The sequence below is a fragment of the Eumetopias jubatus genome, unplaced genomic scaffold (assembly GCF_037043125.1).
Source record: "Eumetopias jubatus isolate StellerSeaLion01/CBP00866 unplaced genomic scaffold, mEumJub1_p1.0 scaffold_10, whole genome shotgun sequence".
Taxonomy (NCBI): domain Eukaryota; kingdom Metazoa; phylum Chordata; class Mammalia; order Carnivora; family Otariidae; genus Eumetopias; species Eumetopias jubatus.
In genome coordinates, this window is record NW_028274816.1 from 30,358,730 (window position 1) to 30,375,950 (window position 17,221).

General features: G+C 46.7%; 1 protein-coding gene across 2 annotated transcripts; it reads left to right on the forward strand.

The window, feature by feature from the left end:
- Nucleotides 1-3,616: 3,616 nt before the first annotated feature.
- On the forward strand, nucleotides 3,617-14,022 carry NUDT7 (nudix hydrolase 7). Of its 2 annotated transcripts, XM_028097147.2 has the most exons (4): nucleotides 3,617-3,717; nucleotides 5,750-5,903; nucleotides 8,359-8,517; nucleotides 13,392-14,022. In XM_028097147.2, exons 1-4 carry the CDS (start codon nucleotides 3,620-3,622, stop codon nucleotides 13,758-13,760), a joined length of 780 nt encoding a protein of 259 aa, XP_027952948.2. In that variant the 5' UTR covers nucleotides 3,617-3,619; the 3' UTR covers nucleotides 13,761-14,022. The 2 variants fall into 2 exon arrangements, with proteins under 2 accessions (XP_027952948.2, XP_087883624.1); XM_088027498.1 differs by lacking the exon at nucleotides 8,359-8,517.
- The last annotated feature ends 3,199 nt before the right edge of the window (nucleotides 14,023-17,221 follow it).

Sequence of the window (17,221 nt, forward strand, 5' to 3'; positions counted from 1 at the left end):
CCTAGAACCCACTCCCCACGTCCAGGCAGAACTCATTGTTCGCTGGGGCTTTTAGCCCTTTTCCTGGATTAAAGCACTTACCTGGCATTAAAGCTAATTGTTGTAGGTCTTTTCCCCAGACATCCTTTGCTCCTGAAGGCTGATTGGTATTTTCTTATCTCTGTACCACCCCGACTGGCCCTCAGGTGCTGCTCAAATAAAGTTTACAGGTGGGTGGACTGCAGATAAGGGCCCCCCTGGCCTCTGGGATGTGCTTCTTTGACGGACTGCACCAGGGAGGTGTGAGCTTTGCAGGCTGGCCTGGCCCTTGTCATAGCTTTGCTTCTCTTTGACTCATTTTCCAGAATTATGTCACTGCCAACAAATCTGCATGCAAAAACTACAGAGGCAAGTCATTTCCCCTAAAAGACATTGCCGGTTAACCTTGAAGCCTGTGTTGTTTGGCAGGTGCAGAGATATACACACACCCATACGTATATAATCTGATTATGATGCATTTCACCTTGTGATGTTCCCTGTGCTGTGGCTTCCAGCCTTACAAAAGCCATAAAAACTAAATATTTTTACAGCAGTTTTTCTGATCTTGAAAGAAGACGCTGTGCGTTTAGCCTTGGTACACAGCAAAGCATCACGTTATACATTAAAGTAACCCAAACCCCTGCCACACTCTGACTTTCTGATTTGGGGAGTGTGTGAATTTTTCTGAAGATTTAAAGCATCATTTTCTGCTCCTTGGGCCCCAATTTTTGGGAGAGCCCTCTGATCACCTCTTGGCCTTGCCCCACTTTCAATCCATTCTCACCCTGCTTCCACGGAGATTTTCTGGGAACCCCTGACCTGTTATTCCTCTCCCTTCAGGAAGAAGTTCAACTTCCATTTTGCTTTGGCTTCCAAAGCCTTTTTTGCCTCTTCCTAGAGCTCTACTCTGCAAAACGTCCCTTCTTGTTCCAGCTCTACTATACTGCCAACCGCTCTGAACAAGGCTCTTCACTCAAGCTTGGCTTCTGCTGTTCCCTCTGCCCAGAATGTCGGCTTCCCATCTTGGCCTCTTGAAACCCCACTTATCTCTCGGATCCCACTGGAGGGCCAACTGCAGCTCAGTGGATGGGATCAAAACCTGGCTCCACCATTTACCTTCTGTATGACCATGAGCAAGGCACTCAACCATTCTGAGCCTCAGCTTGCTCACCTTCACAATGAAGATTCAATCAAAGGATGTCTAAAAGAAGAGCAAATAAAAGCCTCAGACGATGATTTTCAGCCCTCAAATTAATCCTGAACCCCTCTCCCATCCCTTCTCATCAGAGCTGAGAACACACTGAATTACGAGAGCTGAGGGTCCTGTTGATTATCACCCCCAATAGACCAGGAGGCCTTAGAGGTCAAGGGGCCCCATCTTAGACATGGCTAGCACACAGCTGCTACACAGTGGATATTGGATGAGGGGTGTAATTTATCTCCTCATTCACAATCAGATCCGCATAGTTCATAGGTCAGTTGCCTCTGAGAAGTGGTGTCAAAATAAAGGAACAGAGAGGTCAGAACCAGCTAATCTTGAACCCTAGCCATGTGATATTACACATGTTTTTATTTCCCAATCTGGAAAGTAAGGATGGTAATGGCCCTATGGAAATAACATTGTGCAGTTGCTCAAATTAAGTTCGCTAATGTGGGTGAATGTGCCATTAGCATTATTTGGATGTCATCAAGCTTTTAGTTTGGGTTCTTCCAGCCTTGGCAAGTACTGGCCCGGTGACTATCTGAGCTGAGTGGTTTTAAAGGTCTTGGGAACTGTGGCTCAACTGTCTCACGACTGAGGGCCACCCTGTGACTTTCATGGGGCTCTAGGCAATATTGTTTTTGTGGACCCCTTCCTCCATAAAATGATAACAAAATAATTATATTTTATGACGGCACTATAAGGAAGGATATAACCCAGGCTGCATTCATTATTTCATGTTGCTTATCATTATATTCATTTTACTCTCCTGATTTTAAAGATTATTTATTTACTTGGGAGAGAGAGAGAGCACAAGCTGGGCGGGGGGTAAGGGCAGTGGGAGAGGGAGAAGCAGACTCCCCGCTGAGCAGGGAGCCCAACAAGGGGCACATCCCAGGACCCCGGCATCACGACCTGAGCCGAAGGCAGATGCTTAACCGACTGAGCCATGCAGGCACCCCTCTTCTTCTGATTTTAAAAGAATATAAGTTGAAACATTTTTGTGAGCCCCCAAAGTTACTGTGGGCCCCAGGCATTGTACCTCTTGTGCCTCTGCCTGATGGAGAAGTCAGCCTGGCTTTAAATCTTTGAAGTCTGGTGTCTTACAAGTGTCAGTTCAAACCAGGCTTCCTCCCACTCACTCTTCTCCAGCCACTTCTGGGGTCTTTGCACAAACTTATTCTTCTTTCTGGGACTCTCTCCCCTGCCTCTTTCCCTTATTTGCTTTCCACACATACCTTACAGTAGCTCTCCGATTATCACACACCTCTTACAGCACAGATTGCTGGGGTTTACCCCAGTTTCTGATCCAGCAGCTCTGGGGTGGAACCCAGAATGTACATTTTTTTTTAAAAAAGATTTTATTTATTTATTTGACAGAGAGAGAGACAGGAGAGAGGGAACACAAGTAGGGGAGAGGGAGAAGCAGGCTTCCCACTGAGCATGGAGCCCGATGTGGGGCTCGATCCCATGACCCTGGGATCATGACCTGAGCTGAAGGCAGCCGCTTAACCGATTGAGCCACTGAGGCGCCCCTCCAGAATGTACATTTTTAACAGCACCCAGGTGATGCTCATGCACTGGTCTGAAGACCATACCTGGAGCACAGATTCTTTCGAGCCCCCCCCCATTTCCAGTGTCTCTGGTAAGCCTTCTCTGACGTGGTTCACCCATGTTTCTCCCTCATAAACATTTTTTTTTTAAAATTTACTTATTTATTTGATAGAGAGACAGCGAGAGAGGGAACATAAGCAGGCGGAGCAGCAGAAGGCCCCCCGCTGAGCAGGGAGCCCGATGCAGGGCTCGATACCAGGACCCCAGGACCATGACCCGAGCCGAAGGCAAATGCCTAACAACTGAGCCACCGAAGCGCCCCTCCCTCATATACTCTTAAGGATTAAAGGTCTCCGCTTTATCTATGCAATTCTTTGATCCATGTCTCTCTTTCTCTCTCCCACTTGTCTGTAGGCTCCACTGGTCTTTTGGCTCGCTGTGGTATCTGCATCCTGCTAGCACACAGCAGGTGCTCAGGAAACATGTGTAGACTGCTGGTCAGAAGAGTTGAACCAACTTAACCTCCTAGCAACAGTGAATGCGGGTGTCAGAATCCTCTCAGATCACCAGCACTTCATTCGTACGTTTTTTTCCCACTTCCCTTTTTAACAACGATCAACCTCAGGATTCCTCACTTGCTTCTCCTTCCTGAGGAAGATTAAGGAACTGAGCAGAAACCGCGTCTCGGCAACCCTAAACTGCCCGGCCCTAAGCCCCGCCCTCCACCCCGCCCCCACGTCTCGCCCCGCCCCGATCCTCCTTTAAGGCCCTAGGCCCCGCCTCATCTCCCGCCTCCTAGGCCACGCCTCTCCCCCCCACCAGCCCCAGGCCGCGGCTGCTTTGCGCATGTCCACCCAGCCGAGCGCTTCTGAGGCCGTCTCCGTCCGGAAACAAACTTTCCCCTGCAGGATGGCACGACCCTGTGCGTCCCCGGAGCCGGTCAGGTAAAGCCTCCCCGGCCCTTGGCGCTCCGAGCAGGGCCTGGCCCGGCCTTGAGCGCGGTACCGGAGCCTTTCGGCCGGGACTGCTCTTGCGGAGCCCGCCTGCCTACCTGCAGAGCCTGCGCTCCGTGCGCTTAGCCTCCGGGGACCCGGGGCCTTTGTACCTCCTCCGGCCCGCCTGGGCCGAGCTTTGGCCCCATGGGCTCACACCCAGCCTCAAAGGTTCGCGCCCCTTCCCCACCGGCAGCGTTTCCCCCTGCCCAGCTGCCTTCCCTCTTCAGCTCAGGGCTTCTCTGGAGTTTGACCCCCAGAAACCACGAGCCCATGCCAGGCAGCTCCGGGTTCAAGGCCCGGGTCTCTCAGTTACCTAACCTTCCTGAGCCTGGGCGGGATCACGTCCTCACCTCGCTGGGCTGTTACGAGGCTGGAAAGAGAAAAGTGTGGAAAGTGCGTAGGATGAGCGCATGCTCAGAACAGGGTGGCCGCTACTGTGGTGTTTTCATGGTGGTGGTTAGAAGGACCAGCCCCACGTTTTTGCAGACTTTTGCTACTGCCGGTCCCTCTGGTCAGTTCTGGGGGCCTCTCAAAAGTCACAGTCAGCCCAATGCGAACTCGGGCGGGCCAGTTTTCTGGACGGGGGCCTGTGTGCATGGGATGTACTCCGGAGTCCCCTCCAGTGCCAGCATGCTGTGGTTCTTTTCAGGTGTTTGGTCGTTTTTGACATCCATTGCTGTCACCCAGTCACTTTTAGTGAGCAACCCGCCACGTAGAAAGAGGCCCAAAGTAGCAAACACCTCCCGCAAGCCACTGCCCATCTCATGCTGGAGACATTTATGACAGTCCTTACCATTAATGGGGCACTGGTGGACTCCAGTCACAGTATGTGAACAGTGTCATTACATGCTCACAGATCTCTTCAAGCATGTCACAGACTTGGAGAGGTCACTCCTAAACCCTTTAAAACCAGTTCTGCCTGACTTAAATATCTCATTTTGGCCAGGATGCAAGACTGCCTTTCCCCCAGAAAGATTAAAACCACACTGTTAGTTTCTAGGGCTGCCATAACAAAGTACCACAAACATGATGGTTTAAAACAACAGAAATTTATTCTCCCATAGTTCTGAAGGCCGGATGTCTGAAATTTCCTGCCATTTGCAGCTTCTGATGGATGTTGATGTTCCTGAGCTTGTGGCAACATCACTCCAGGCTCTGCCTGTGTCTTCACATTGGGATGATTTCATCTCAAGATCCATAACTACATCTGCAAAGATACTATTTCCAAATAAAGTCCCACTCTGAGCCTTCTGGGTGACATGAATTTTGGGGGACACTATTTAAACTACTACATGAACCAGCAACAAAATAACGCCAGTCAAAAGGACCAAAACATTCACAGTAATGAATTCAGGGCACCCAATGTACTTAAAAATCCAAATACTTGCATTATCAGTAATGGTCCTCAAAGTGGGTTCCCCTGGTCCACAGCATCAGCATCACCATTGCTTGGGAGTTTGATGCTAACTTCCAGGCCCCACCCCAAACTTACTGAGTCGCAGTTTTGGGGTGGGCCCAGCCCTCTGGGTGAATCTTGCCATTAAAGTTTGGGAACCACTGTTGTAAGGCAACTGAAGACATAAGGGTTTGATAACATAAGGGCCAGGTTAAGAGAAAGTCCTTAAGCTGAGAGTTGTCTAACCTTACAATGACTTGTTTACCAAACCTGTCTTACTTGAATGTAATTAAAAATTCAACATTTAACTGTTGTGTCGTTGAAAGAATATTTTACCGTAATTTCTATTTAAGTTTCAAAGTGAACTTGTGTACTAAACTGTATTCTTAGTAGTTTTTTGCTCATTTTATCTTGCCAACAGTCATGTGATTTGGGTGTTACTGTTTCTGCTCTGTTACTGAAAAATACAATGAGAGTCAGAAATGGTAAGCTCCAAGACACACAATGCAACGGAAACATAGGCAGGACAAGGAGCTTTTTATTATAACTCTGGTTACTAAAATGTTTGGTTTGTTTCCATTTTAGAAACAGTTTGATAGATGATGCTAAGGCCCGCTTAAAAAAGCATGATGTTGGGACCAAATATTCTCACTTGTCGTCTAACAAATATTCTGTCCTTTTACCATTGTTGGCAAAAGAAGGAAAACTCCACCTGTTGTTCACCCTCCGGTCAGAGAAGGTAGGTGACAAAAAGGCTCCTGCCATTCAAGTTCCAGGACATTTAAAAACCCCACAAAAATTTGTCAGTTGCACACATCTTGAGGTTATGGATTCTCAAATGGACTTTCAAGATTGTGATGTTCAGGGGTCCAAGAAGCCACAGGATAACACGGCATTTTTTGGAAAGTTTTAGAAAAATAAGTTATTTAGCTAGCAAGTAACTTGAAATACTTTTAGACCAGGGTTTCTTAACCTTGGCGCAATTGGCATTTGGGCTGGATAATTCTTTGCTGTGGGAGCTATTCTGTGCATCGTGAGATGTTTAGCATCATCCCTGGGCTTTACCCACTAGGTGCCAGTAATATAGACACAAACACACACACCCCTTTGTGACAACCACAGATGTCTCCAGACATCCCTGTCCTGGCAGGGATGGGGGGCACAGTGCTGCTGCCAACAGCCACTGTTTCAGCCTCCCACCCCCACCCCAGGTATAATGTGAAAATTCTAGAGCACAGAAATTAACAGCCTGGGCCCTGAAGCTGGCTGCCGATGTTTGAATGCAGGCTCTCTCCTTGCCAGCTCTGTGACTTTGTCCTAGTTACTTACCCTTTCTGTGCTACTGTCTCTTTACTTGCAAAATGAGGCCAAAATACTAGTGCTGCTTCATAGGGCTACTGTGAGGATTTCCCAGGGAAACAAATGCAAAGCGCCTAAATTGGCCCTAGCACTTGGCAAGGTTTCTGGTCAGTTTTAGCTGCCATCACTGTTGCTGTTACCAGACATCGCCTGAGGTTTTCAGAGAAACCATTCTACTTTAAAGAAATGTTGGGCTGGGGGGCGCCTGGGTGGCTCAGTTGGTTAAGCGACTGCCTTTGGCTCAGGTCATGATCCTGGAGTCCCGGGATCGAGTCCCGCATCAGGCTCCCTGCTTAGCGGGGAGTCTGCTTCTCCCTCTGACCCTACCCCCTCTCATGTACTCTCTCTATCTCATTCTCTCTCTCAAATAAATAAATAAATAAAATATTTTAAAAATAAAAAAAAGAAAAAAAAATGTTGGGCTGGGAATGGAGTTCCCCTGGGCACACCCCTGGATACAGTCATTCTCCTTTGCTGTTAGGGTGCTTCTGAGGAAAAGTTGGGGAAGCAGTAACTTCAGAGTTATCCCAAGTACAGAAATGAAAATGGGCCATAATAGCATGGCTTTCAAAGCAGAACATCAATGAACAATATCCCCTCAGGGAAAAAGAAAGCCAAGGAATCAGCTGAAGTTTCGTAGGTTTGGGATTAGACTCATGTGGATTCTTCTGGGTCTGGGTCGGGCAACAATCACATACACAGGAGGTAAGAAAATGCAGGTTCCAACAGGAGATACCTAACTGGAAACCAGGGGACCTGGGTCTGTTCTCAGCTCTGCCAAAAAGCGGAGGAAAAGCACTTCAGTATTATTTTTCAGACTATCAGTTAAATAATAATGTAGACAATTGAGGCAAGACCAAAATGGATCTCTGGTTACTATTTCACCCAGATAGCTTTGCCTGTTGATTACTATGTGAGGATCATCTTAGACCATAAACTTTGGTGTGCAAAGATCACGTTAAACACACAAAAAAAGAGTATTTAAATCTAATTAGATCTGATTCTATACCTATCTGGCTCTGGGGGCAAGAAATTCCCTCCCAGGCGTTCCTGGAGCTGCACCCCTTCCTGGAGTCACACGAGTAGAGTTCATGGGTTTCCTCCCAGTAAATGGGGAAGGGGCACCTGTCTTCAATCCCTCCTGCTTCAGTATGTGCTCTCCTACCAGTTCTGGAACCTAGAGCAAAGTTAGCCCAGGTCATGATCTCAGGGTCCTGAGATCGAGCCCCACGTCCGGCTCCACACTCAGCATGGAATCTGCTTCATATTCTCTCCTTCTCTCTCTGCCCCTTCCCCCCCCCCCCCCCCCCGGTTCACACTCTCTCTTCCTCTCTAAAATAAATAAATAAATAAAATTGTTCATTTTAGGTTATGTAAATTTCACCTCAATTTAAAAAAAAAAATGCTTTTTAAAAAATAACAGCATGTGGACCTGTTCTGAGGGCTCAGTGGAAAAACTTCTTGTGAAGCAGCATGCCCGAAGCAGGGTAAGCACTCAATCAAGGCTGTCTATTGATAACATGGCCCTTTTTATTCTACTTCCTTTTGGGTTTTCTCCCCCTTCAGCGTAGATCTTGTTTCGTGCGTATGGTATCTTTTAGGGGCAAGTAGAGAAAAATTACAAGTGAAGGAAGTTCTCAAAGGTCATTTTTTAAAAAGGATTCAAGTAAAAACTTTTTTGGGGGGTGGTCTTACTCCCCCCCCACCCCCGGCCATTACCACCAGGGTGGGAGTGGTCTCTGGCACAAAATAGAAGTTCAGGAACTACTTGTTGAATGAGTGCGTGCTACCAGAATTGAAATCCCACATCACAGTTCTGTTCTTTCAATATCCAGCTAAGAAGGTCACCTGGAGAAGTCTGCTTCCCTGGAGGCAAGTCTGAACCAGCAGATGTGGATGATGTGGCTACAGCTCTCCGGGAAGCCCAGGAGGAAGTAGGGCTGCATCCTCACCAAGTGGAGGTTGTCTGCTGCCTGGTGCCATATCTGCTTGACGTAAGTGTTTGAGTGGAACTGGCTTGCTTACACTGTCATGGCCACCCAGTGGACCCATGGTCGTCAGCATTCCACATGTGGCCAAGCATGACCCTTGACAGTGCTGTCCTTAGAGTCAAGAGACTGGCTCTTATGTGGGCTTTGCCCCTTGTGAACTAACTGGCCTTGGGCAAGCCCCCTTGCCCATCTGGGCCCCCCTTTGCCCATCCAGAAATGAAAGGGTCAAGCTCTATCAGTTGTTTTCAAACTGGATCCTGTAGAATCCTGGAGATGCTTCAGAATTCTTTCTTTAAGATTCAATTTACATTTATTTTTCGCCAGTATACATTTCTTTTGAGAATTCATTTGAAAAAATACCACACACTTGAGCGTGCTGTGTTCCAAATTTTAGCCTCTTGGAGGCCACCAGTGCATTACCTTTGTCCTAAATACACTAATTTTTATACATACCTTGGAATCAAGCTTCTCCATATCACATTAATTGAGCAGTACCCTGAGATCACTAGGCAAGCTGTTTAAGAACTACTACTATTCGTAACTACATTTCTTTTTTTTCTTTTTCTTTTTTTTTTTTTAAGATTTTATTTATTTATTATTTGACAGAGAGAGAGACAGCGAGAGAGGGAACACAAGCAGGGGGAGTGGGAGAGGGAGAAGCAGGCTTCCCGCCGAGCAGGGAGCCCGATGCGGGGCTCGATCCCAGGACCCTGGGATCATGACCTGAGCCGAAGGTAGATGCTTAATGACTGAGCCACCCAGGTGCCCCTGTACCTACATTTCTGTATGGATTTCCTTGATTGTATACATGAAGAAAAACAAACAAACCATGAAAGCAACAAAATGAATTCTGGGACTCATATAATAGCCAGATCTTATTTCATGTGAACTTATGACTTGTATTAATTGACTTGAGATGGAGTAAATGTTGTAAATTTGTGCTCGGGTAACAGCATTATTTTATTGGTTTAAGATTTTTAATATAAACTTGCAATGTTAGAATAGGTACAGATTTACAGAAAAGTTGCAAAGATACTACAGAGAGTTCTCATATACCCGCACCCAGTTCCTCCCATCATTAACATGTTATGCCACTGGCGTCTACTTGTCACAACTCACAACTGAGAAACCAATGTTAGTACACTGCTATTATCTAAACACACTTTATTTGCCTTTTACTAATTTTTCTACTAATGTCTTCCTTTCTGTCCTGGATCTCATCTAGGATACCGTATTGTATTTGTTTGTCGTGTCTCCTTAGTCTCTGGTCTGTGACAGTTTCTCAGACCTTCCTTGTTCTCGTGACCTTTACACTTCTTCCGTGCACTGGTCACGTATGTTGTAAAATGCCTCTCCATTTGGAGTTTACCTGATATTTTCCTCATGGTTAAGCTAGGGTTATAGGCTTGGGGGAGGAATACCACAGGGAAGTGCTCCAGTCACCTGTTGGAAGTAGGTGTCAACTGTATGTTTTATACATTGGACTTTCGGGTACATTTTTATTTCAAGAGGAGAGTCCCACTGATGCATAACAATTAGAAAACCAGTGGGTCAGACCATCCTTTACGTTCTGTTTGCCTTACAGTCTTGGTGGTGCAGTGTTGTGGTGATCAGTGGTGCTGGGGCATCTATCTTAAGCAGGCCCATTTTCAAAACAGAAAGGTCACCACTCAGGGGAGATTTAGTTCGGAAGAAGCTAGTGGCCTCTCGAGTGAAGGCTTCCTAAGTGAGAGGGGAGAACGTGAGATAAGGACCAGAAATGTAGCGGTTACTTCCTAGGCAACTGTGTTTTCTAATGGGAACCCCTTCCACTCGGCATCTGCAAATCCCCCAGCCTGTTTGGGGGATTTATTTTAAAACTCTATTGACAAATTGAACCCTAATGGTAAAAGGTTCCCAAAGTGAGAGTAACTCCCATTTCCAAGGCACCCGGGAGCTACTGAGTCCTGCCTGTGAGGAGCATACAACAGTCTCCACAGGAGGATGTCTGGTCTTCAGGAGATGTTGGTGGGCCAGACGCTCCCGAGACCAGAGATTTCTAAAATGACCTCCTCTTGATATAATGATACCAATCACTTTATCAAGAAGTTAGCATGAACAAAGGCTTTCCAGAACGGTGTCCTGTGTTTGGAAGTGCTAGCGAGGGTGGTTTTGTTTTTGGACCTTGCACATGTTTTAAATGTAGTGCAAAAGTACCACTGATCTAACACTTAAAAGCAGAATCTAATTCAGTGGTTTTTTAACGAGCGCTGATTATGTCCCCCAGGGAACATGGCAATGCCTGGAGATGTTTTTGGGTCAGAGCTAGAGGAGGTGCTGTTGGCTGTTTCCTACCTCCTGCTAACCCTCCAAGGCAGGCGATGGCCCTCCAAGCCCACCCCAGGTGTCGCTTTGCCATACGTGTATGTACTGCTCTTTGCAATGGCCTCAGGAGACATGGCCCACACATTTCCATTCATCCTCCTTCATTTCACCCTCTCTGAAGCTTCGACTCCTGTAGACATGTTGGTACCTTTCAGTGGCGTGTCCTTTCCTGGGAATGTTTCTAAGAGCAGGTGGCCTCCTTCTGGGGCCCTGAAGCAGGCCTCGTCCCTGTGGCCACAGCAAAAGCCAATCTCCACGGGATTCCAACTCAGCAAGTGGCCGAAATGCAGTCTTTCCTTGGTCCTACAACGTCTGCCATGCACCCACCATCCTTTTTTCCTTCCAAGACAGACACCTGTGTTTTGGGAACTGTGTGTCCAGACATGCTGTTTCCTCCACAAATTTCCAAAGTCTGTGTGACTTCTCTGAGCTTGAACCATGTTGAACGTGCCTTACTTCCCATCTGAAACGTTCAGTCTTAAACCATTATCTCCCCTGTGGCTCTGATTTTTTCCCCCCCCTACCAGTTACTTCCTCAGACTCTGACATGCGAGTCCGAGGGCCAGTACTGACCACACTAAGTTGCTTGTCCACACCCATGCCTAGCAGTTTGGCCCTTAGCGTGAGGATGAGTCTGTGCTCCTAGCCCGGCCCTCAGGAAGAGCTTGAATCCGAGCTGCAGCTGAGAACTCTCCACCTGCGTGAGGCTGGTGTGTCATCTCTTTGAGATATGATGACATTTGTGTCTTCATAACCCTTGAGCACTGTGCTCTAGAGTGTGGGCAGCAGGCCGGTGAATCCTGGTCTCTGCCAAGTATTAGCCGGCCGTGACCTTGAGCAGGTCGCTTCAGGTGTCTGATTTCCACTGTTAAAACTCCTTCAGGGTCAGGCTGTTGTGAAGAAGCAGGGAAAGGGTGCTGGGTACTAGCCCAGGACCCCAGAGGCTGTGGTTACTTCATGGTGACAGCAACCACAAACCGCACGCTGAACCAACACCGTGGGCTCTGTCTGTCCAGACCCTTTCATATTCCTCTTACTGTGTTTCTGAAAGCTCACACATGCAGCTTTCCACCCTTCCCTGCTCACAGGGAGCCTGGAGGGCCTGAGAATGTACTTGGCCGGCCAGTCCTTCACCAGTGACTGTGCTGGGGGGCATGACAGCCCAGCTCTGTGGTGTACTTTACGCCCAGATGCCCTGCAGGGCCCTCGCCTGCCTTGCTCCCTACCTCATGCTTTGTCCTGAGAGTGCTTCCTTAAGAAATCAGTTGCATCTGAGTGTTCCCCATCTCCCAGACACCCACGGCTCCTGGGGAACTCTGTGGTGGAAGAGGCTGAGCATTCCCTTAGGGCCAGGTGGTGATCGCAGCTGGTGGAATGCTGCTTCTGCCCTGGGGCCGCTTAGGACCCCAGATTTCCCACCGGAAAGACAGCTAAAGTCTACGCTCTGTCTTCCACTCCTGGTCCAGATAGTGACTTCCACCATTGATTCAGTTAATGGTCTGAGTCATCACTGTTCTTAAACATGCTTCAGCTGTCACTCCCCTGAGAATTTTCCACAGACCGGTTTATCCTGCTCTCATGGCCCAACCTCAAGGTATATCCCTGGCTTTTCCCAGCCACTTTCTCTTGGAATGTCCCCCAAGAACTCCGGATTCTTCTCACTTTCCACTTCAAGCTTATGCAGCTCTTCTCTTATTATTACGCAGCTCCTACACTAAACCCCAGGCCTCACCCTGGAGATGCCCAGCAGGTCCTTCGCTTAATAATACCCTGCATTCATTTGCAAGCAGTTGTGGTTATAAATAGAAATCCCCCTCCTTATAAACATCTGTTATGTAAAATAGTTCATATATAATTATAAATGCAATTTCCCATAACTGGGTATATGCCACAGTTAATATGTCACTTTTCTGTTGGTAAGATGGCACATCCTTGTCTGTACTGACAGGGAACGGTGTCTATCACATTCATTTTGAGGGCCACAGAGTATCCCATTACACAGATACACTCATAATTGACCTACCCTGACTGTCCATCAGTGGAGGAGTGATAACTTTATTTTGGGGCTATTGCAAATAATGCTTCAGTCCAGGGGCGCCTGGGTGGCCTGCTTCTCCCTCTCCCTCTGTTGCTGCCCCTGTTTGTGCACACACTCTCTCTCTCGGATAAACAAATCTTCAAAAAAAATGCTTCAGTCTTGTATCTTTTCTCACTGGTAGGAATTTATCATACAGATATATTTATACAAATGCAATTGCTCGGTCAAAGGGACCACATTTTTATAACATTGCCAGATTGCCCTTCCAAAAGATTATACCAGTATGTTCACAAAAGATACACTTTCAGAGTCATCTCACAGACACTGGCTCAGGTAGGGGTGAGACTACCCCCATTTCACAGGGGACATGACTGTTCATGTCTGGAGCAAATTCTTCCTCCTTCCCTACCCACCTTATATCATTGACTGCTTTGGACTCTGTTCTTAATTTGTGTATTTCGTTTTCTGCTTTTAGAGTGATACATTGATAACCCCAGTTGTAGGATTTATAGACCACAACTTCCAGGCCAGGCCTAATCCCGATGAAGTTAAAAGTGTGTTCCTGGTGCCTCTGGAATATTTCCTGCATCCACATGTCTACCACCAGCATTACCTGACACATTATGGTCATCATGTTATTATTCATTGCTTTGAGTACACAGACCCTGGAGATGGTGTCACTTACCAGATCAAGGGAATAACTGCAAAACTTGCCCTGTTCCTTGCCTTAATTATTTTGGGGGAAAATCCCATCTTTGAAATGGAGTTTAATCTCAATGATCTGATTTCATCCTCTGAAGAGATCTTCCTGAAACTAAATAAGCATGCTACAAGCAAGTTATGATTTATGAGACCACCATCCAAATAGCTAAGAGGATTTCGTGTGTGCTTCTCCATAAGAACAACAGTAACACAAGCTGTTGGCAATTGACAGGTGCGACTATTTTTCCTGCAATATGAAGGTAAAAAACCTTGCCTTTTTCCCACTTGCCCTGTATTACCTGAGAGAGCAAAAGTCTTTCAGAAGTGGAAAAATGTGTTCATAGTGTTGCATAATTTCACCCACAGCATGTTATTTTTTTGTACACATGTATCCAGCACATAGTAGGCACTTAATAAATATTTGTTGAATATATGACCATGTGGCATTTATTTTATCTGTGAGAGGTAGTATCTCTATTGTTATTCTAGAAACTTCCGGCCAGCCATCAGAATCTATCCACCTTCTCCTCCCTGGCAGTAGAGTTGAAGCAAAGCTCCTAGCTCCCCGGTAAGAAATGGCATTACCCAGGATTCCTTGCAGTTAAATGTGGCTCTGAAACTTAATTTGGGCCAATGGGATGTGAGTGAAAGTTGACCTTGCAGGTCATCTCCAATTGAAGAGATAAGCCAGCTTCCTTGGACTCTCTTTCCCCTTTCCAGGAGCTGCAACATGGATTTACCCGCAGTCCAGCCTTGGCCATACAAATGAGGACAATTCCTGGGGGGATGGCAGAACTCAAAGGGGGTAGGAGTTTGGATCTCTAAATGCCTCCCTGGAGTAAAGCAACCTGCCACCCAGCGCTGTTCACTTGGGCCTATTATGTGAGAGAAGAATAAAATTCTGTCATTTTTCTGCCACTGTTACTTGGGGTCATTTTGTTAGAGCAGAGCTATGACCCTAAGTAATATACCATAACACTTGAAAATGGCTAGATGGATATTCACTCAAACTTGAAGTATTGCCAGCAGTTAGAATTTGGGATGATCTGACCTTTAACACATGGGTTCTGTGACATACACAAGACGGCCATGGGTGTTGGCAGGTCTAGCAGTCATCATCCAGAGCAACTGGACTGAAGGAATTTAAGAGGCCCATATGCCCACCAATCGGAAGAGATAAGGTTCTCTGTCTTAAGATGACAAAAGCAGAAAAACACTGGTTTTGAGCACAAGCCCCAAATGAAAAGTCAAAAAGATAAACATTCTCAATTGCATTCCTTGAGCTCTACCACTTCTTACGTGGGCATTTCCATATGTCGTGCTTTGAGTTAGCAGGAATTTCTTCATTTAATTATAGTATTAACCATCCTGCACGAGGTCAGGGAGATCAGTGCATAAAACAACATAACCTTAAGTCCGTGAGGGCAATTTCCTATCTTACTGACTGCTACAAGAGTTTTAGGAAGCCGAGCCAGTTTTAGGAAGATTCTGGTATAGCTGAAAATGTGATGGCCACACCAAACCCATTCAGTCAGCCATGCAACTGCCCACTGCTTCAGAGTTTTTCTTTTCTGAGAGCTGGCAGAGGAAAAATGCCTGATCTGCTTTATACCCATAAACATGGAAATGGCACAAATCTGGCTCCAACCTTGAAAGCAGATGTTGGGTAAGCTTCTCCATTAACATTCAGTAACTGGCCCTGCATGAACAGGCCTAAACTGTTTCGCAGCAATTACAGAGGCATTTGCAAATGTGTATTTACAATCTGACAGCAGTGTAATTGCCTGGTAGATTGTTGACCCCTCTGGCAGTGCAGAAAGCCGCCTTTCTGAACTGTTTGTTTTTGTGAACTCCTCAGATCTGCCTGGTTTCTAAGGTGCGTTGGCCCAGCCGACGTCTACAGTCTGAATGACACTCGAGGGCCACCCAATTTAAGGGGCTAAATATTTAGTAATGGGGGTAGTGCCTCCCCCTGCCCTTTTTGGGGGGGTATTTTCTGTCTTTTCTGTATTTTAAGACGTCTATGTTCAGGGTTCCAGTTAAACATCCTTTGCTTAAAAGGAACGGAAGTCTAGCAAATCTGGCTCAAATGAAAGAAGTTACTGGCAGGGTACAGGTCTCAGGGAATCCGCAAAGTCACTGAACAAATCAGCCTCAAGATGCACAGCAATGGGGAAGGAGCAGGCCAGCTAGCTACCTCAAAAGCAAGAAGTTGTAAACCTTCCCTTTTTCATCCTGTCATTATTGGGGCAAGAGCCATCCATTTGGGTTGATTGATATAGGCATGGAAAAGCAACAGCAACTCAGTGTGTCAGTCTCCAGGTCCTTGGAGGAAGCTTCATTTGGCCTAGCTTGGGTCACTTGGCAGGTAACCTGTGGATATGGTCAAGGGCGGGGGTCGGGACCACAAATGCCCAGAGTCAGCAGGGTGTGGGGAGGAGCATTTCTGAAGGAAGTGGGCTAGGCGAACATCCCAAAACATTGACCGTCTCTAAAATCCATCCCTAAATTCTGTAGATTGTGCCATCCAGACAGCTCAGCTCTAGCTCAGCTGGGTCTCCTTCTTTGCCTCCCTGCAGCCTCGGTAAGCAGGTGCTTAAGAGCCGTGGGTCTGGGTGCCTGGGTGGCTCAGTTGGTTAAGCGTCTGCCTTCGGCTCAGGTCATGATCCTGGAGTCCCGGGATCGAGTCCCGCATCGGGCTCCCTGCTCGGCAGGGAGTCTGCTTCTCCTTCTGACCTTCCCTCTCATGCCCTCTCTCTACCATTCTCTCTCTCTCTCTCTCTCAATAAATAAATAAAAATCTTAAAAAAAAAAAAAAAAAGAGCCGTGGGTCTGAGAGTCAGGATGCTTACGTTTGAATTCCAGCTCCAGCAACAGCCTGGATGTTTGGTGGCCTGCTAGCAAGTGACTCATTCTCTACAGGCCTCAGTTTCCTCTTCTGTAAGTGGGAGAAAGAAACTTCTTGTTTTAGGCCTTTTGAAGGGATTAAAGGAGTGAGTACATGTGACCCCTTTACTGGAAGCACAACTAAATGCTCAGAACAATGCCTAGAAAGTAGAAAGGGCTTAGTTACCTGGTAGCTAGTAATTACGGCACTATTATAACTGCCAGCTTATAACAATAATGTCAAGTATTGTCATTTCTCTGATTCAGCACATCATCATTTCCTTATGCCAGAGGTTCCTGAACTTTCTTGGTTCACACTGAGCACCCTTGACGTCTCAGTAATTTTTTCAGGGTACATGTAGGCTAAAAGAAATCCCGGATAATTCTGTTATGTTGTTACATCCAAACAACTTAGTAAGTGTTTATGCCCTACTAACTTGGTAGCCATTTGAAGATATACCATACACTAGAAAAATACTATTTTTGTTTGAATCTTATAAAATAACCACGATCATTCACCAACGGGATGTGTGCACCAGTTGAACACACACATAGACGGGAGATTCAAAGCCAGTTTTGTGATAGGAATAAACATGCAGATGCAGGGAGGAGGGACACCTGGCTCAGATCTGGGACTCAGGGGAGCCATCTTCAAGGAGGTGGTGGTGGAGCTGAGCCTTGCTGGATAAGGAGATGCTACCCAAGTGAATGGGATGG

Coding starts and splice junctions, on each gene's coding strand:
- NUDT7 (XM_028097147.2), top strand. CDS start 3,620: ATGTCCACCCAGCCGAGCGCTTCTGAGGCCGTCTCCGTCCGGAAACAA. Junction 5,904..8,358: donor TCACCCTCCGGTCAGAGAAG/GTAGGTGACAAA, acceptor TTCAATATCCAG/CTAAGAAGGTCACCTGGAGA. Junction 8,518..13,391: donor TGGTGCCATATCTGCTTGAC/GTAAGTGTTTGA, acceptor TTCTGCTTTTAG/AGTGATACATTGATAACCCC.